Genomic DNA, 19,916 nt, shown 5'->3' with positions numbered 1-19,916 from the left:
CTTCATTTCTAGCCTCAAGGCTCTAACATTTCCATGTGAATACCTGCTCAGCTCTGTGTATACTGAAAGGTCTCTTTGTTTCCCTCACAGCCATGCCTCTCCCGCCTCTCAATGTAACCGTGAGCCAGGTCAGCAGCAGCAACGCCAGCGTGGTCTGGGTGCCAGGATTCGATGGCCGTGCACCCCTCCATTCTTGCACTCTTCAGGTACAGCCCCTTGGGATTGTCCCCTGCCCTGCATGAAGAATGGGACTCCCCTGAGCCATGACGATGTTTGGTCCCTCTTTTGCTCTCCTAACTGCTTTGTAGTGCTGTTTGAATTCTTACTTCATAATTTTAAAGTACAGAAACTGAACTCGGGGCATATCTAGTGCTAAAGAGCAGGGCTAAAGAGAAGTTCTGAGTACGAAGTGCCCAGCTGCGAAAGTGAGACTGGCCCCATTCTCCCTCCTGGCACATTGTCACATCTGTTGCTCTGTGGCAGCTACTCCCTGCAAGGTATTACACTGCAGCACAGATCAAGCATACACCACACTGTGGGAAGTGCCCTGGAGTAGCTGCAAGGTGGTCATATGTCCTTCCTGCTAGTGTGAAGCAGCTGGCCTCTGGTAGCTTGTTCCAGTGCAGTGTGCTGTGACTCCCCTGCCGGTTCAGCCTTGTGCTTTGTGGTGCCAGAGGAAATGCTGGTACTTGGATATACCTGTGAGCCCAAGGAGGAGCTTGCAAGATGTAGGATGTGGCACAGGGAAGGTGGGAATGATGGAGGCAGAAGACAGGGTGGGCTTTTTGGTACAAAGTCAGGTATATTTGCACAATTCAGAGTAATATTAAGCCCTGCCTTGCAAGTTTTGATAGGTCACAGATCAATTGCCAAAGACCATTTTTGCCCAGCAAATCAAGGCTGATACTATCCTGTAGTTCTACTGGCTGCTGAGTACTCAAACATCTCTGAAAAACTGCACAGCATCCTTTAGGATCCCGGGAACAATGATACAGTTTCTAGCATCCCACACTTCACTGTAAAGTCAGATCAAACAGCTGGTAATCAAGTGTCAGAAAGAAATGGTGATTCCAGAAGTGGGCTGTGCAGGCACAGCTAGGCACATTCCCTGTGAACTTACCTGCCAGGTGTGAATATTGGGCTCAGACCTTTCCCTACCTACTTACAGCAGCAATGGGAGCCGGTGTGGAATTTCTGTGGGGTGCTGCCAATGACGTAGAGGAGGATTAGAGAAGCAGAAGCTGGAAGCAGATTTAGCAAACTCACTTGCAGTTGGGTTTTGTTTTTTTGTGTGTTGGGAGGACACCAGAGATTTCATGCTCTGATGTTTGTTGCCTTTCCTAAATAAAAGAAACAATCATCTTGTTTAAACTCGCTGTCAAAAAGAGTGCCTGAATATACCGGGCCTCAGTCTCTGTGTTGTGGTGTTGCATCTGGTTTTGTTTTGTTGCCGTTTCTGCTCTTCGAGGTTAAAAATGGTTTCCTTCCTCTGTTTTACAATGCAAGTTATCTCCAGTTGGAACAGCCTATTCTTTCTGGCTTGCATGCTGCAATGCTAATCACCCCGGGGTTTGAGTTCCCCCTCTCACTGTTGGCAGGTACGCGGGTGTGGGGGATGGGACCTGTGAAAAAGAGGCCGAATCAGAGCAGCTCAGATTCTGTCCACTCAGCAGTCTCCCACCCCTTTTCAAAGCCCTTTCTGTTCGGTTTGGGGAGGACAAAGTTCCTGCATTAGGAGCTGGGAGCAGGGTAACTTGGCGGTAACCCCCACTCACAGTAAGCTGTGCTTCCTCTGCCTGCAACACTGAGAGACTCAGAGACGCTGACCCACATTTCCATGTGAAACTGCCTGTGCTCCTGGCTCCCCACCATGGCACTTCTGCCCACAGCCTCCCAGAAAGAGGAGAGGGTTTGAAACTTGGCCCTGGTTTTCAGGCACTTGGGAACTGCAGCGAGTGCACCGTGGTCAGGCTGACAGATTGCTCCTGGGGACAGGGTAGGGAATCACTGCTTATTGCCTGTTAACACAACCCATCTTCCACAGGGCATAAAGGAGGCAGATGTAAGAGCACTGCCTCTTCAGACTGCTGAACAGACACACATCAAACTGACAGGGTTTTACACAAAAGTATGATTAGGTTTTTCCCCTGCTTTGGATGATGCTGATAGTGGCAATAATATGCCTTTCTCTTCAGGAAACTTGAGATTCTTCCTTTTTATTAGCCACATAAATCAGTGGGCCAAAAGTGTGTGTGAGAGTGAGAAGGGCAGGAAGGAAGGGAGGGAGACTGCTATAAAAAGTCCACAGGAGGGTTTCACTTTTGTCAGTACAGCTTGCTTTTACTCTTGGCTTTGCCATCTCTTGTGCACTTGAGAGGAAGGACAGGCTGAGCCTGGGAGCCGTGCAGTGATTTCTGCTACTGTCAGTAAAAAAAGCAGGATCCTTGAGCCTGTCTGTGCATTACAAGCACACAGTGGTGTGGGATAATATTAACATTCACATTGCCTAAGACTTCAGCTTCGTGGGAGGGGGAGGGAAGCGTTGCAGGAGTGGTAAAAGGTTGTATTTCCAGTTTAATGTGGAACAGTGTTGTTAACCAAGCCACCAGTGTCTGCCACATCTTTAATCCACTATGAAACTGAAAATACACAAAATTCTGGAGAAAAAAAAAAGCAGTTGGGAAAAAGTTGGCCCCAGGGAAGGTGATCTACCAGTTTTCATGGCCCAAATAAAGAGAGCCTCCAAAGCTGGCCAGTAGCACTCAACCCATCGAGCACATTTCGCTTTCCTTAAAGGAAATACTTATCAGCTGTAGCATTTGTCCCATAGGTAAGAAAATGTTTTGAAGTATGGAGTCATATTTTCAGCTGGTGGAAAATTGTACTGCTGGGGTTAGGAGAGTGATGTCACTTAAACCAAATAAAGGCATGGCTCATGTGGCTTAGTTTGACAACTCCCTTTTCAGTATTTTAAACGCCACTGGTGCCACGTCTGCCTTTGCGCATTCCAAAGCTATCCATGAAATGGATTCTTATCCTTGTGGATCTGTTAGTCATATGGCTTATGGTAACAGTCTTCTCCTTGGAGCACAAGCCCTATGAGCAGAGGCTGAGGGAGCTGGGGTTGTTTAGCCAGGAGAAGAGGAGGCTCAGGGGAGACCTTATTGCTGTTTACAAGTACCTGAAGGGAGGTTGTAGCCAGGTGGAGGTTGGTCTCTTCTCCCAGGCAGCCAGCACCAGAACAAGAGGACACAGTCTCAAGCTGCACCAGGGGAGGTTTAGGCTGGATGTTAGGAAGAAATTCTTCCTAGAGAGAGTGATTGCCTATTGGAATGGGCTGCCTGGGGAGGTGGTGGAGTCACCATCACTGGAGGTGTTTAGGAGGAGACTGGATGGGGTGCTTGGTGCCATGGCTTAGTTGTTTAGATGGTGTTGGATGATGGGTTGGACTCGATGATCTTGAAGGTCTCTTCCAATCTGGTTTATTTCATTCTTGGTGCAGGTAGCTGAGTCACCAGATGACCAGGAGGTCTCCACTGAAGTCACCCCAGTGCCACCCTTTGCCTATAGTGTGCAAGGCCTGAAGCATTCCACCAACTACAGTGTTCGTGTGCAGTGCAGCAATGAGATGGGGAGCTCTGCTTTCACTGACAGGGTTTATTTCCAGACCCTGGAACTTGGTAAGCAAATAGGAGACAAAAACAGGAAAGCAGCTCTGAATCTGAAAAAGAGACCACGATAAACTGCTGAACTCCACCTTGCTAATTCTGACATGCAGGAAATGCTCTCCTGGCAGATTGCTTGTCCACTCTGGGGTTCTCCTGAGGTAAAATAATAATATGCAGTCAAGTGTGATTAATTGCAGGGATGCCCACAGCTTGATCCAGCCACGGGGTTTCTGCATGCTGGGCATGTCCCTTTTGCTGAGATTCTTGAGGTCTGAGAAAGAAACAAGAGACATTGACCAGCCTCGTGTTCTCTACTTGAAGCAGGCATAGTGCTGGTGGCTTGCAGAAGTTGTTCTGTCTCTTCACTCTCTCTTTTCTGACTGATCTTAGGAAAGAGGGTGAGACTGTCCTTTCAGCCATTTTCAGTGTAGATAATGCATTATTTTCCTAAGCAAAGCAATTGTGTTCTGTCCTCTGATTGCAGCTCCAAGCAGCACCCCACAAAATATCCATGTCATCCAAAGAGATCCTGGTCTGATTTTGGAATGGGAAGGTGTGACTCCAGATGTGCTGAAAGAAAATGTCCTGGGATACAGGCTGGAGTGGATTCAGGACAATGTAACTCAGGTAACAGATTGAGAGGGAAGCTGAGCCATTGGATGCATCAGAAAACATTCATCATAGCATTAGGGTCCTTCACCCCTTATCTGTATCAGGGCACTAGATTAGCTGGCACTGCTTTTGTGGAAATGGATCTATTCTGATTTACAACTCCTCCTCAGCATCTGGCCTTAAGGTTAAGGCCCATTTCTCCCCTCCTGGCATATGCAGCATTCCTTGACTTGGATGCTCTTCTGTGGACAGACCCATCTCTGCTGTTCCTTGTACAAGAAGGACAATGTAGAACGAATTCAGTTAGCCTTTCTGGTGCTGTCTCAAATGCAGCTCACACAGTGCAGGATCTGGGCTATTTCTTGCCCGTTGTGAATGGGACTTGTCTTTCCAAACCCTAGCAACAAAGGTGTGTTTAACAAGTGAATGAGTTATCCTCTAAATCACAGCAAGAAGGTTATGGATTCTTTGGTTTGGTTTACTGTACACTGGGAGTTGAAAGGACCCTGCCAAGGTAGAAGGCCTTTCATTTGTTCTGCAGCATATACCTTTCCCAGGTATCTATCTGCCTTTGAAGTGCACAGCATTTCTTATGGTTTCTTGCTTCTTCATATGTATTTAGTCAGTGCTTATTAGTGCTGAACAAGCCTGTAATAATAAGACAGCTAGAGGGAAAAGAGACTTACTTCTCTTTTTATGTGACCTATTTCACAGTAGGTCAGCGTCGTTGACTTTGAGTAGCAATATTTTGAGTTCCCATTGACTTTACCTTGTGTCAGTGGTGGCAGCCAAGTGATGTGTGTGTGAAGATCCACAAAATCACTGAAAATATGTTGGCCTTGCCATCCAAAAAGTGAAAATTTGCCATGAAATTCAGATGCTGTTTTGGGATTTGGTCAACACATTAAAACAGGCGAAGTCCTCCCTCTGGCATTAAAGCTGTTGGGTGCTTTGCAGTATGTTAGCACATCTTTGTGTTTAAACCACAAGAAGGAGGTGTGTCTTTTAATAGCACAAAAAGACATCATTTCTATAGCAACTTTCATGGAAGGGCCTCAAAGGAGGAAATCTTCCTTAAGCTGTGGGAAACTATTAGCAGTTTTTGAGAGCAGAAACCCAAGACAGCAGCCCAAGGTAAGTGGCAACACAGAGACTAGGACCCAGGAGTCACAGCTGCCAGCCCTTGCTACAGCACTAATGAAGTACACAGTAATGCTTTGGCTTAGTTTTAAAGGTGAAGTTTTGGATTATATTGCTTATAAGGCAGATTACAGTTTGTTGCCATTTGCTCTCAGGGGGAGATGATTGTACAGGAGACAAAAGCTAATCTCACAACATGGAATCCCTTCAAAGACCTCATCATCAGGGTGTGTGTGCTGAACTCTGCAGGATGTGGGCCTTGGAGTGACCTCTTCCTGCTTGAAGCCCAAGAGGTCATGGGTGAGTGTCTGCTGCCTCTCCTTAACTTTGGGGAAGAAAGTCAGTAATGCTGGGACTGTTATTTTTCTCTGTCTCTTGTCCTTTCAGTGCTTACAGCTGACTGAGCCACGTGGCTTTATCAAGCAGGATAGAAGTAAATAATAGTTACAAAGTTAGTATAAACAAACCAGTTTCTACCCATTACTGTGTCATCTTTAACAGGCTTTTGCTGTGATTTTGCTGCACAGCAGGTCAAGGGGAGACAATAGAAAAAGTGCAAGTGAAGATTTGGTTGGTCTCTTCTCCCAGGCAGCCAGCACCAGAACAAGAGGACACAGTCTCAGGCTGTACCAGGGGAGGTTTAGGCTGGATGTTAGGAGGAAGTTCTATACAGAGAGAGTGATTGCCCATTGGAATGGGCTGCCTGGGGAGGTGGTGGAGTCACCATCATTGGAGGTGTTCAGGAGGAGACTTTGTGGGGTGCTTGGTGCCATGGGTTAGTTGATTAGGTGGTGTTGGATTAGTTGATAGGTTGGACACGATGATCTTGAAGGTCTCTTCCAACCTGGTCTGGTCTGTTCTATTCTATTCTATTCTGGCTTAAGCTACACATATTTACAAGTGTAAACACAACAGAAAACTCCTCTAACCTGGCTTCAAATTAAATCAAAGAACCTATTCTTGACAAGTTTTCAACTGAGCCTCATTGAAACTATGGTCACGTGGGTTTGTCAGGGTTTTGCTGAATGTGTGTATACTAAACCACTGCAGCGCTCTCCATGAGAAAGCTGAGCTACTGGTAGGAATGGAAGGTGATGTTACACAAGCTGTACTGTACAATCTGGACCACATGGAAGGGCTTTTTGGGAGCAGAAAACATGCTTGTGTGGAGTGATTTGTAGTGATAGAGGGTGATTAGGCTCATCTATGGAGGTTTGCTTGCTGCCTTTATTTCACAGTTGAATGAGAAGTGGGTGTCAGGCTGTGGAGAAGGGCAGGATGTTATTTGGGGAGATGGGTAAAAGGGTGAGAAGAATGCTGCTTGCTTGTCTGTATTCCCTGACATCTTTCTGAGATTGGCAGCATCTATTTCTTCTGTAAAACAGCTAAGAGCAAGATGTTCCAAATAAAAGTAGGGACTGGTGATAATAAGTCAGTGAGGTACCATCATGCAAAAATCCCACAGTCTCCTGAGGTGGAGACTGCAAATCTGTGGTCTCCAGTGTCTGTGGCAGAATGAGGCAGCAATCTCGAAGCCCTAATGCTGACCCCCCTGCAACTGCTTTCTTCCCACTCCACATGTCTTTTGAGGAGTCACAAGGACATTGATCCCTCCTGATCCCTCCACAGCTGTAGCTTATACACATAAGGATGGCAAGGGGAACCTAGAGTGGAGTTACCAGTCAAGAAAGAGGCGGTGAACAGGGGCAGAGTAACCACAGAGAGCTGTAGCCTTACTTGCAGTAGTGCATCTAAGGCTGGTTTTAATGTGCACGTTACTCAGAAGGGCCCTTTGGCATGCACAGTTCCTGTGATTAAGTCAGTACTGAGGGTTATGTGTGAGCACATAGTCTGTGGGATCACAGCCCTCGAATTACTTAAAGCAGAATGAAGACATGCCAGAGGTCAGAGCTGACTCTACTGGAGGTTACAGAGCTGACTCTACTGGGCACTGGCTCCATCAATTTTCTTTCCCAGGTTTTTTTGCTCAGGCTTTTTTTTCCTTTTGTGACATGCAAGTACAGAGAGCAGTACCTGAAAGGACTTGAAGATCCCTTTGGAGAATGACCAGCACTGGCAAGAAGCCCCAGGAAGTGTATAGGGTTTGCATTTTACAGGGAGCTGGAATGGGATAATCCTGAAAGCACAACAAGATGTTTTCTTTTTGCAAACCACTTGGGGGGAAAAAAACCCAACAGAAAAAGAGAAAGGTAGCATTAGGAGCAGTGCTTGTTTTGGTCAAAGGCACTCTGAAAGCACGTAGATTTCTTCACAAGCATTACTGGCTGGAAATCAAGCCTCACTGTGGAAACACTGACAGGCCTTAAACAGCAGAGCTGCAGAAAGACTGCAGTTTTGTTTCAGGCCTGGTAGAAAATACAAGTTGCTTCCTTTCCCAAAATAGCAAACTGGCACTGGTTGCTTTATGAGAAATGCCAGGGGTGGTTTCTGACCAGCTCCCAGTGCGGCAGTGGAGATGACTAAGCTTGTATAAACTTTAAGTCATATTTGTCACCACAGCAAAGCTGGTGGGAGCTCCACCCTGTTTATGCAGAGATCTTGTGCACTATTAATGAAGATTATTTTAATATTTTAAGGAAACATCTCAGTAGAAACCTCTTCCCTTTCATTGCAAAGAGGGGAACAGGATGCTCTGTTAGCTTTTTCCTTGTCTGTAATCTTCGTGGTTGTATGCAGAAGACTCTTGGATTATGGTCTTTGCACATCTTTGTGATATAAAATCTGCTACAGAAATAAAAGGGGTTCTCTTGTCATCAAAAGGCTCCAGAATACTCATTTAAGCTCATCTAATAACACCATCTTCTCTCTGCCTTGTGCAGGCTTAAGGCATATGCCGGTTGGAAAAGGCGGTGCAGGAGACAGGCGAGAGGCAGAGTTGGGGGAGGAGAGACAACTTGGTCTTTGCTTCGCTGCAGCCATCCTCTCTAGCTCAGTGGCAGGAGTGGGAAGCACTGATTTGTGGGGCAGAGGAGGAGAAGCAGTGATTTTCAACACTTATTTCTACTTGACACATTTGCTATAAACTGTGAGATGGACTCCTGAGTCGTATCAGTTTAGAAGCAGGGAGAATAGTTGATTTTAGTTTTGTTTGCATCTGTTCTCCTTTTAGAGAGGCAACCCCACCAAAAAAAATAAGTGCTCTCTCACCAGGCCAACTAGCAGGCAGAGACTAGAAAATCGGATCAAGAGAAGTCTGTCTCACGAGAGAGGGAAGGAAACCTTATCATTAACTATCAGAGAGGACCTTTCACACCAGTGTTGTTAATTGTTTCTACCCTGATTGTTTGGCAGGAACAGCTCAAGTGATTGGCTCGAGAATAGTGGAGAGGCTTGGAGATACTTTACATTGTATTTTCATTCCATTTCTGTTCCTGATCCTTCTCCCTCCCTTATAACTGGTCTTGAAGGCCAGGTCAAAAGGTGGAGCAAGAGGGAGTATCATAAAGCCCAGAGCCTGCAAAGCCTTCTGAGTTGGAAAAGAGTGGGGAAGTGACTGACTGAGGTACATGAAGAAGAAAATAGGTGCTAAAGCTCTGATAATTTGTTTTCAGTGGAGGAGTACTGATCTGCTGCCTCAGTGGGCCAGAATGCTGGTTCCTTAAGCTCTACCTGTTTATTAGACTAACATTGCTGCTTTGAAGGCTTGGGTGATAAGGCTCAACAATGTAATCAAGCCTTAGAAACCTTTTGCATGCCAGGATTCTGCCAGTAAGGACATCTGACCCCTTTTCATGTACATCTGTGTGAAGGTTCATCCAAATCTTAGACCATTAACCTAACATCTCTTTTAAGGGCAGGTTTACTTGCTCTGTCATGACATAATGGAATTACTTACATCATCAGAGATGATTCTTCCTTAACTGCCAGTAAAGCACAGTCAAGTGCTGAGGGTGAGGGAGGGAGCATGAAGATGAAGGAGGTGCTTCAGGGACCTGTTACCTGTTCTTGTTTGCTCTTAAACAATTTGGAGATATGGGGGCCATCCTGAATTGTAATAAACCCATTGAAATTTACATTTAATCTTTAGTAATTGTGTTTGGAGAAGAAATCTCTCAGGGAATTGGATTAATTTATCTGTTGTTTGCCAAGCATAGATAATACTCTTTTATTCATAACCATATTGCTTATCTTCCTTCCCTGGCAGCTTATTCAGATTGGCAGCATCTCTGTTTCTTCTGTGGACAGTTTGCAGTCAAAAGTATATATATTCTGGGAGCAAATAGTAGAGCAGAATGGAAACCTGCACACAGGTTCACAGGGCACTTGGTGTAATTCACCTTTCCTTTAGCAGAGAGACATTGAGAAGTTACAGCCCAGGCCAAGTCCCATAGGGTGCTTCCCTTTGTGGGAGGGGTAAGAGGGGGAATGTAAATATTTTTCAAGCAGATTGCCATGAGGCAATTGTCTTTTCCTATTGTCTTTCAAAGTGTTATCTGGGTGGCATTCAGGCAGTACTGGGTAGCCAGGTCAAGGTTCTGCTTGAACAGGACAAGGTGAAACCTGCACAGAAAAGGCTCACATTAAGCAACCTTTTTGTCTTGAGACCCTTCTTTAAGGTGCCCCAGATCCTGAGCCTATGTCAAGCAGCATAATTTGGAGCAGTGCCTTTGACTTTCTTGAGGCTCGAAACTGAGAATTAAGTTCTGATAACTGGGTGCATCTGCTCTGCCTGTGCTGTGTGAAACAGCTAGTGTCACCCATGATTGACTGAGTAGCTGTTTATGCCAAATTCCAGTGGACAATGAGCCACTGTGTACGCCAGATCCAGCAGCATGGCTTTTGCATTTCAAACCAAAAAGGAGAAATGTGGTTTGTTTACTACTGACGGTCCTCTGTTTCCTGACTGGTGTTTTTTCCATTGTCTAGGTGGCCAGAGACAACCTCCTTATGGGACATCCTGGGTTCCTGTGGCATTGGGCATTCTCACAGCTCTGGTCACAGCTGTTGCCCTGGCTCTTATTCTCCTTCGAAAAAGAAGAAAGGAAACTCGGTTTGGGTAAGGGAGGTTCTCCTCGTACTGGTTACAGAGTTCTTTGGTTTCTCCACTAAAGTTTTCTCTGATTTATTTCATAGAATCAGTCAGGGTTGGAAGGGACCACAAGGATCATCTAGTCCCAACACCCCTGCCATGGGCAGAGACACCTCACACTAGATCAGGCTGGCCAGAGCCTCATCCAGCCTGGGCTTAAACACCTCCAGGGACGGGGCCCCAACCACCTCCCTGGACAACCCATTCCAGGGTTTCACCACTCTCATGGGGAAGAACTTCCTCCTCTCATCCAGCCTGAACCTCCCCACCTCCAGCTTCATTCCATTCCCCCATGTCCTATCACTACTTGATATCCTGAGAAGTCCCTCCCCAACCTTCTTGTAGGCCCCCTTCAGATACTGGAAGGCCACAATGAGGTCACCTCAGAGCCTTCTCTTCTCCAGACTGAACAGCCCCAACTCCTTCAGTCTGTCCTCACAGGAGAGGTGCTCCAGCCCTCTGAGAATCCTTGTGGCCCTTCTCTGGACACGTTCCAGCACCTCCACATCCCTCTTGTAATAGGGGCTCCAGAACTGGAGGCAGTACTCCAGGTAGGATCTCCCCAGAGCTGAGTAGAGGGGGAGGATCACCTCCCTTGACCTGCTGGCCACACTTCTCCTGATGCAGCCCAGGATCTGATTGGCTTTGTGGGCTGCAAGGGCACATTGAGAGCTCATGTTGAGCTTCTCATCCTACTTTATTTATCAAAAGTCATTGCAGAGTGAGTGCTTTTGGAACATTCTTTGGATGACTGGTTTTTGTTGTTTGTTTGTTTGGGGTTTTTTGAGGGGGGAGGGAGAGTCACTCTGGATGATAGTCCATCAGTGCCCTAGCTGCTCTTCAAAATGAGAACACTCAAAATACAGTAGAAAAAATAGCTATGTCAGTAGCTGGGCTTTATTAGAATATAGAAACATAAACTAGATTAAGGTCATTCTGCTTTGGTGTTTAAGAGAAAAGATATCCACAGATGAATCAGTTTGTTTTCTTATGGGCTGGGCCTTGTATCCCATGCTGGTTTTCAGTCTGGCAGCTGCTCATAATTTCCAGAGCTCTCTGGATGTCCCAGGAATGTCTCCTTTCTGTCACCTCTGCCACTTGGCTGTGGGTTGCTTCCTGCTGCAAGGAAGGTTGCCAGTCTTCTCAGTGTCTCCCAGACCTCCCACTCACAGCAGTACCTCTGTTTATGTGACTTTTGAAACCTGCCCCAACCTGCAGCTTCTCCCAGGCACCCAGGACAAGTGATTTTCTTTTGAAAGGCTCCCATCAGCAACCTGTGACAGAACAAGAGGACACAGTGTCAAGCTGCACCAGGGGAGGTTTAGGATGGATGTTAGGAAGAAGTTCTTCATAGAAAGAGTGATTGGCCATTGGAATGTGCTGCCCAGGGAGGTGGTGGAGTCACCATCACTGGGGGTGTTTAGGAAGAGACTGGATGGGGTGCTTGGTGCCATGGTTTAGTTGATTAGATAGTGTTGGGTGATAGGTTGGACTTGATGATCTCAAGGGTCTTTTCCAACCTGGTTAGTTTGGTTCTGTCATTTCTCCTCTCTAGCTACACTCTCTTCAGCAAAGCAGTCTGTAGTATCTCTGTGGCAAGGGGAGAGAAATCATCCATACTGTCAACGCACCCTTTTCCAAGTGAACAGCCCATGTAACCGTGACCCTGTGTGTCTTTTCTGCCTTCTAGCCATGCCTTTGGCAGTGTGGTTGGCAGAGTGGATCCAGCAGTCCATTTCAGAGCTGCCAGGTCTTTCAACAGGGAGGGCCCAGAACTCATTGAAGCAACATGTAAGTGAAATGACCGGAGCGGTTCTGCCAGAGAAGCTGTGCTCATGCATGTGCCAAGGTCTTGGGTTTCCCTGGAGCTGGTGGATTTGCATCAAGAACAGGGGATTCATTTACAAGGAAGCTTTGATACTGTGGATGGCAGAGGGGAAAGGCCAGAACTGCTATTGCCATACAGCACTTGCTAATTACAGCTACAGTCACTGTGTGTTAGTGTAAGGTATGAATTCACCACTCCCCTGCCCCAGTTTCACTCCACAGGGACTCCTTCAGCTGTAACATTGTGCAACAGTGAGGCAGTTGTGGCCAACCACATTAGCAGTGCACTTTAAACTCTGTGTGCTGTGAGCATGAACCAATTCTTTAGTCTTGGAATGCCAGGAATTAATAACTTCTCTAAGAGGCCAGAATGCCCAGATTTAAGACGATCCATTTCTGTCTTCTGGTTCAACAAGGTTGTGCCTCTGTAGCAGCACCCCGTGGCTAGGCTAGGAGGATGCTTCAGCTGTCCTTTGACTGTGTTCCCTGGGTTTAGACGTCTCTCCATTAAATCTGTTGACTGTAAACCACTGGACATTGTGTTACTCTCTCAGCCAGGGACTGAGAGCCAGTCATAGAAGACTGGTGCAGCTTCATCAGCTGAAATGAAGCTGTATGAACCAGAGACTTCTCAGTGTCCCTTCTATTTGAATTTTGCTTTCTCAGTGCTATTTACAATGGTTCCATGTTCCTGTTGCTCTTGCTGTGTTTAAGGGTGCTGTTATCACACCCTCTCCCTTTCAGTAATGTTGGTACTTGTGGTTGAAAAGTTATTGCCCTCATGTCTGTGGTCAGGCTGGAGGGCATGGAAGGGAACCTATCTTTTTTCTAGGTTTTCTTGCTTAGAATATGGGCGTCAGATTGGTGATGGAGATTAGAACTGGTGACTTTTGATGTATGACAGAGTATTTGAGTAACCCTTCTTTGAGTCTTCCGTTGTTGTTTGTTTCTTTCTAGTGGAGAGTGTAGGGATCAGTGATGAGCTGAAGACGAAGCTCAAAGATGTCCTAATCCAGGAACAGCAGTTCACATTGGGAAGAATGTTGGGCAAGGGTAAGAACCAAAAGTGAACAAGGTTTTACATTGAAAGTCCTACTTGTGTAACCTTTACTGTTGGGTAGGGAGAACCAATTGTAAGCAGCCCATTTTCTCTCCTTCTGCCTGTTGACAGCAATTTAAATGGAGCTTTCCCTTCCACTGGGATAAAAACTTCTCAAAGGTTTAGCATGACTAAGAGGATATTGGCTAAGCCATTCCTACAATATGGCTCTACAGAATCATGAACTGCAGTCTGTGCTCTGCTTTGCAAAGCAGTGGTGATTCACTGGCATGTGAATTCCTTTCAGAGATTTAAACAAAGAAATATGCAATTAATCTTCTGCTCTCTCTACTGAAAAAGTGGTGCATAAGTGTGCATTGAGTTTTGAATGGGCTGAGACAGAGATGATCTATGTCTCACTCCCAACCCCTCAGAAAAAAAAAGTGTTGATTCACTTTCACATATTCTCAACATCTGGGGCACGTTTGGAGCTGGCACTTAGGTCCTTAGGAGTTCTTCTGACTGCGGATATCTATCTGGATATCCCACACAGCTCGTCCAAATCTTTCTCTGAGGTTTTCAGGTCAGGAGGGATGAACAGAGTAAAGGTGGGATGCTTCTCACTTAATTCTAGCTAAAAGATTACCCCAGAAACTGTGTGATAAATGGGTTTGAATTTAGATTTCCCAAATGGCAAGCTGGTATGCTTGCCAGTGAATCATCCTTCCCCGTTTCTCAGGCTGAAGGTAATCTCCTAATCAGTAAAAACATAATTAAGAGAGGAGCGTAAGTCAGGACTTATAATCAAAAGGAAGCTCAAGTGTTTTGTCTTTTTCTTCCAAGACTAGTTGTATTGCAGTTTTCCTTGACCCTTCCCCACTGGGAGCATTCTTCCACTCCATGCCTCCTAGAACAAATGCATTTCTTCCAGAGCAGGAAGATCACCTTCCTGTGGAAGTGGTCTTGGAGGGCTTAACAATGCTAAGTCATTAAGCAGCTGTCTCATCTGTGAGTGTCAGCTCTTGACCAGTGTCTGTCATCTTGCTTCAACCCTTCTGGGCTGTCCCCATGATAGGTAACACACTGGAAGTTGGCTGCAGTAAGGCCCCTGGGGATGGCTTTGGTGGGAGGGTGCTAGTTGGCAAGGATCTGGTCTGGGTTGCAAGCTCCATTCCCCCAACTCCATGCTCAGTATACAGGTCATAAGATGGCATGACTGCATTATCTTGGGCTGTGCTGACTCTGCAACAACAGCTCCAGAATATGGAAGGAAGCAGTGCAAAAATGCCTTTGCTCCTTCCCATTTTCCTCTTTTGTGGTCAGATCCACTTCTCATGCTTATTGTGAAATAAGCACGTGCCATGGCGTGGTGAAGGGCACTGCTGAAAGGTTTGTGGAAAAAGAAAGACTTTGAGGTGAGGGCCTTAAGTGCCCTGTTTTGCTTCCCTCTTTTCATGCCAGAGTTCCTCATGCTAATGGATTTTGGGTGGGGTAAGCAGTTACTAAACTAGGCAGAGCAAATCCAGAGTCAAAATGAATTGCAAAGAGTCTGTTATGCTGTGGTGGAAGGCCACTTCAAGCTAAAATAATTGTAAGAGGGTTTAGCCAGTTGCATTTGCTCTTATCTCCCCTTCCTCCTGTGAATTAGCACATCACATGCACACGAGTAAGTGTTCTATGTTTTGTCTGGTCAGTGGTGATTCATAGAACTCATTCCCTCAGTTTTGAGAGATGAGGCCTGGTTGTGTCTCAAATGCTTGAGTGCTGGCACCGTCACTCAGCTATGGATGGCTGTCAGCACCAAGAGCTTCTTCAGCCAACCCATCTACTCACTGCTCCAGCTGATAGCCCCCTCCCTGGGCAGAGCCTCACTCAGACTCATCCCTTATGATATGGTTTCTCCAGAAATGTCTGGCTGGGATCCCAGCTTATACTCTGAATTGTCCATCTGGTAGGGGATTGCTTTCCTCCCCTCGTGTTGTGCTTTGCCTTCTGGGCTGCCAGCACAATGATCTCTGTCCACTAGCCGTGCTGCCTCCTCAAGGCACACGCATGCTGAAAGCTGCTGGCTGGAACTGCAGAATGGAAAACGGAGCTGGTCGCTGCATTTCTTACGATTATTCAGCTTCTTTGCCATTGACCCCTGGAGTACACTTGCTATGGATCACACTTGGTTCACAAGAAGCTGTTTTCTCACTGCCCTCACTGGTCATTTCACAGGGGAGTTTGGGTCAGTTCGAGAGGCACTGCTGAAGCTAGATGATGGCTCTTTCCAGAAAGTGGCAGTGAAGATGCTGAAAGGTAAGTGGGAGATCTGCCCTGTTCTCTAGCAAACACTCCCCGATACCTCTCTGAACTTCCTACTCAGCCATGCTGCTCATGTTGTCTCCCATCCCCTGGAAGCTCTTTAGGGAAGCACCTGTCTCACCTCAGTTGCTTGTACAACACCTAGCATGTGGTTATCCTGGAGAAGAGGAGGCTCAGAGGAACCTGTGCAGTCAAGTGTGACAGAAATCAGGGAGCAAAAATGTTTCATACCTGTCAGGATTGAACGCCACTCTGTGCTCCTGACAGGATTACCATTTGTGGGTATTGACCAGATCTGCCTAGCTGACCCCCAGATGAGTTTCAGCTAACACATGGTAGCTTTGCAAAGTTCAATGCTCACCATCCACAGGAGAAACACAGCAGAAACTGACTTGCTGGAATATGTCCAGAGAAAGGCGGCAAAGCTGGGGAGAGGTTTGGAGCACAAGCCCTGTGAGGAGAGGCTGAGGGAGCTGGGGTTGCTTAGCCTGGAGAAGAAGCAGCTCAGGGGAGACCTTATTGCTCTCTACAACTTCCTGAAAGGAAGTTGTAGCCAGGTGGGGGTTGGTCTCTTCTCCCAGGGCAACCAGGAACAGAACAAGAGGACACAGTCTCAAACTGTGGCAGGGGAAGTTTAGGCTTGATCTTAGAAGTTCTTCACAGGAAGAGGGGCTGCCCAGGGAGGGTTGGGGTTGACATCCCTGGAGGTGTTTAAGAAAAGCCTGGATGAGGCACTTAGTGCCGTTGATTAGTTAGGGTTGGGTGATCGGTTGGACTTGATTTTGGAGGTCTCTTCCAACCTGGTTGATTCTGTGATTGAGAGATGTGCAACCAAAACCAAGTCATAGCTACAGCTTCCTCTGTAGAGGATCTCATTCAGTTGCTTGATTCAACACAGCACTACATCACATGGCTCAGACAGGTCTGCTTTGCCCTAATAATTCAGCAGTGAAAGACAGGATTCCTGCAAGTGTATATATCCCAGAATAAACAGGAGAGTGTTTGGGCTGCATGCAATGGCAAGCCAACTCATCTCAGCCAGGCAGATTTGACTAAGTAACCTAACTCCTTTCTGGTTTGTCACTTGATGACTGTACGTAACAAGGACAAAGAACACGTTCATGGGACAGAGAAGCAATTAGCAGATAGGTGTAAGCCAAAGCAAGCATGTGCATGTATTTGTATATGTGTATATGTGTTAAGCTATTTTACTTCCCTCCTGTTGCCTGTAAGGCAAAAATTAAGCATGACTGATTTAAAGCAGAGTCACACTCACTTATCTCTGGAGCTGAGTTTGACTGCCACAGAATACCAGTTTGTACTAAATAGACTAGTACCACATTAGAGTTAAGTTGCATCATTTTATCCAGTTTCAACAATAACTCTAATGAGTTTGCAAGCTTCTCTGTAGTCAGACTGTCTACCTTCAGGCAGCTAACTTGAGAACTCGCTGTCACCCTCCAGAGGCACCTCCTTTCTCCACTGACTGTAAAAAGGGAACCTACTTTTGTCTGAGTCATATTTAAATTACTTGCCTGAGGCAGGTGGTGTGAATACTTCCATATACTCTTGAGTGTGATCTTACAGCAAGACTGGGGGACTCCTGCTAAATTCAGCAGCAGCAGTGGGGGGATTGCTCCACTGGGCCAGTTCTTGATTGTATTGATAGGCTTCCATAAATCTGGGCTAATAGCAAGGAGAAACAAGTTACTTCTCATTTATGCTGTTGTATGTCACAAGCTCTCCAGTAGTGTGGTTATTTAAGAAATCTTAACTCTAGCACCTTTAGAAGACTCAGTCATAATAAGAGATGTAAAAGCTTTGATTTTTTTTTCCATGCCATTCCTATCAGGGATGAATTAGGGTATCACAGTATAACTTAGGTTGGAAAGGACCTCGAGGATCATCGAGTCCAACCTATCAACACAGACCCCATAACTGGGTCCACCATGCCAGCCAGGGGCTCCAGGTTCTCTCCTCAGTTTCAACATTTCCTTTAATTTTTTGTGACTCCTTATCTCCTGGATGCATAGTTTAGGTATTTATAGCTAATTCTTTCTCCCTTCTCTAACTGAGACATGATTTGCATGGCTTCCAAGGAGAGTTGATTAGCAGGCCTTTCCTCTGCCCAGCACCAATTTAGCAGCTGCTCCTGATGTTTGCTTACTGCTGCCCATCCCAGGAGAAAGTGTCAGGCTCTGTTTTGTCGTAAGCTGGGTCACCTAGTTGTCAGTCTGGGCGGATCTGCTGTGTCACTAAGAGCAAGCTTCTGATTATCAGTATCTGTGAAGTCACCTACAAAGGAAGAAAACTCATAGTTGTGTTTTTTTCCCAGCGGACATCTTTACTTCGACTGACATCGAGGAGTTCCTGCGAGAGGCTGCCTGTATGAAGGAGTTTGACCACCCACATGTCACTAAATTAATTGGTAAGCCAGTGCTGCTGCTTGTGCCATGGGGCACCTCCTTTTCCTGCACAGTCCCACACAGCCTCACATGCTCACACCCGCTGCTGTCCCCCAGCAGTGATGCTGCAGCCACCTCTGTGCTGCCTGGGGTCCTGCAGTACATCAGTATTGCTTCTTCCTGGGCATAAAGGGAGTTGGGTGTGTGTAAGTGCTTGTGGCACTTGCCCTCACACACCAATAATAACCATTTCTTGTTTAAGCTGTTTCTTTGGTGTTTGCAAATACACCAGGGAGTGTTTGGCTGGCTGAGATACGGTGAAACTGCTGTCAAGCATGGACAGGTGGGGGCTGGTAGACAGAGAGAGGGAGGGAAGATTGTGCCTTTCCTAAACACTGAGTAGGCAGCAAGACGTTTGTGGGTGGCAGCTATGGAACATGGGTAATTTCCAGAATGTGCAAATTGCTCTGCAGAGCCTGAGGTTTGGGGCTGTCTCGTGTGGAGTGATCACAGAAACATTTATAACCTGCAAGGAGAGCTGAGAAGCACTTGGTACTGCCTCTGAGGTAAACAGGGTTAGAGGTATTTTAACACCTCCTGGGCATGAAGCCATGCAAAAGACCTTGGAGTATGGAACTTTCCTGCCCAAATGGTGCTTTTTCCTCCACCTGTGTAAGGGGAAGGTACAGCAGCCTGTAAGATTCCCCTGGGGACTGATCTGTTTACTGAAACCCCTTTGCTGTGTGCGTCCTCCTCAGGAGTCAGCCTGCGGAGCCGTCCCAAGGGCCGTCTCCCGATCCCCATGGTGATCCTGCCCTTCATGAAGCATGGAGACCTTCACGCGTTTCTGCTGATGTCACGGATTGGGGAGAACCCTTTTGTAAGTTTGTCTTACTCTAGAATTCCTTCTGGGAGAGTAGGCATTTTCAGAGGATGTGCTTTGGCTCGGCTGTGCCCAGAGAGTGGTGGTGCCACATCCAGCTGGCAGCCAGTCACTAGTGGTGTGCCCCAAGGATCAGTGCTGGGCCCCATCCTGTTCAATATCTATACTGATGATCTGGACAAGGGGATTGAGTCCACCATCAGTAAATTTGCAGACACCACCAAGTTGGGAGCAGGTGTTGATCTGTTAGAAGGTAGAAGGGCTCTGTAGAAGGACCTTGACAGGCTGGACCAATGGGCAAAGCCCAACGTGATGGCATGCGACAAGTTCAAGTGCCAGGTGCTGCACTTTGGTCACAACAACCCCAGGCAGTGCTACAGGCTGGGGTCAGAGTGGCTGGAGACTAGCCAAACAGAAAGGGACCTGGTTGACAGCTGGCTGAACATAAGCCAGCAGTGTGCCCAGGCATCCAAGAAGGCCAATGGCATCCTGGCCTGCATCAGGAATAGTGTGGCCAGCAGGAGCAGGGAAGTCATTGTGCCCCTGTACTCAGTACTGGTTAGACCACACCTTGAGTCCTGTGTCTAGTTCTGGGGCCCCTCAATTTAAGAAGGACATTGAGACACTTGAATGTGTCCAGAGAAGGTCAACAACGCTGGGGAGAGGTCTGGAGCACAAGCCCTACGAGGAGAGGCTGAGGGAGCTGGGGTTGCTTAGCCTGGAGAAGAGGAGGCTCAGGGGAGACCTTATTGCTGTCTACAACTACCTGAAGGGAGGTTGTAGCCAGGTGGGGGTTGGTCTCTTCTGCCAGGCAACCAGCACCAGAACAAGAGGACACAGTCCCAAGCTGTGCCAGGGGAAGTTTAGACTCAAGGTGAGGAGAAAGTTCTTCCCAGAGAGAGTTGTTAGCTGTTGGAATGTGCTACCCAGGGAGATGGTGGAGTCACTGTCCCTGGAGGTGTTCAAGAGGGGATTGGACGTGGCA

General features: G+C 46.9%; 1 protein-coding gene across 1 annotated transcript in view; it reads left to right on the top strand.

The window, feature by feature from the left end:
- TYRO3 (TYRO3 protein tyrosine kinase) overlaps nt 1–19,916 on the top strand; it is a 47,974-nt gene that overhangs the window by 18,686 nt on the left and 9,372 nt on the right. The window contains exons 6-15 of the mRNA XM_068161416.1: nt 91–206; nt 3,503–3,680; nt 4,153–4,295; nt 5,576–5,720; nt 10,308–10,437; nt 12,161–12,261; nt 13,255–13,350; nt 15,557–15,637; nt 17,979–18,071; nt 18,807–18,928. Coding sequence (XP_068017517.1) covers nt 91–206; nt 3,503–3,680; nt 4,153–4,295; nt 5,576–5,720; nt 10,308–10,437; nt 12,161–12,261; nt 13,255–13,350; nt 15,557–15,637; nt 17,979–18,071; nt 18,807–18,928 — 1,205 coding nt within the window. The remainder of the gene's footprint in view (nt 1–90; nt 207–3,502; nt 3,681–4,152; nt 4,296–5,575; nt 5,721–10,307; nt 10,438–12,160; nt 12,262–13,254; nt 13,351–15,556; nt 15,638–17,978; nt 18,072–18,806; nt 18,929–19,916) is intronic.

This window comes from Melanerpes formicivorus, unplaced genomic scaffold (assembly GCF_026170545.1).
Source record: "Melanerpes formicivorus ecotype bairdi unplaced genomic scaffold, bMelFor1.0.p_v2 SCAF_58, whole genome shotgun sequence".
NCBI lineage: Eukaryota > Metazoa > Chordata > Aves > Piciformes > Picidae > Melanerpes > Melanerpes formicivorus.
This window is presented reverse-complemented; position numbering and strand designations above follow the sequence as displayed.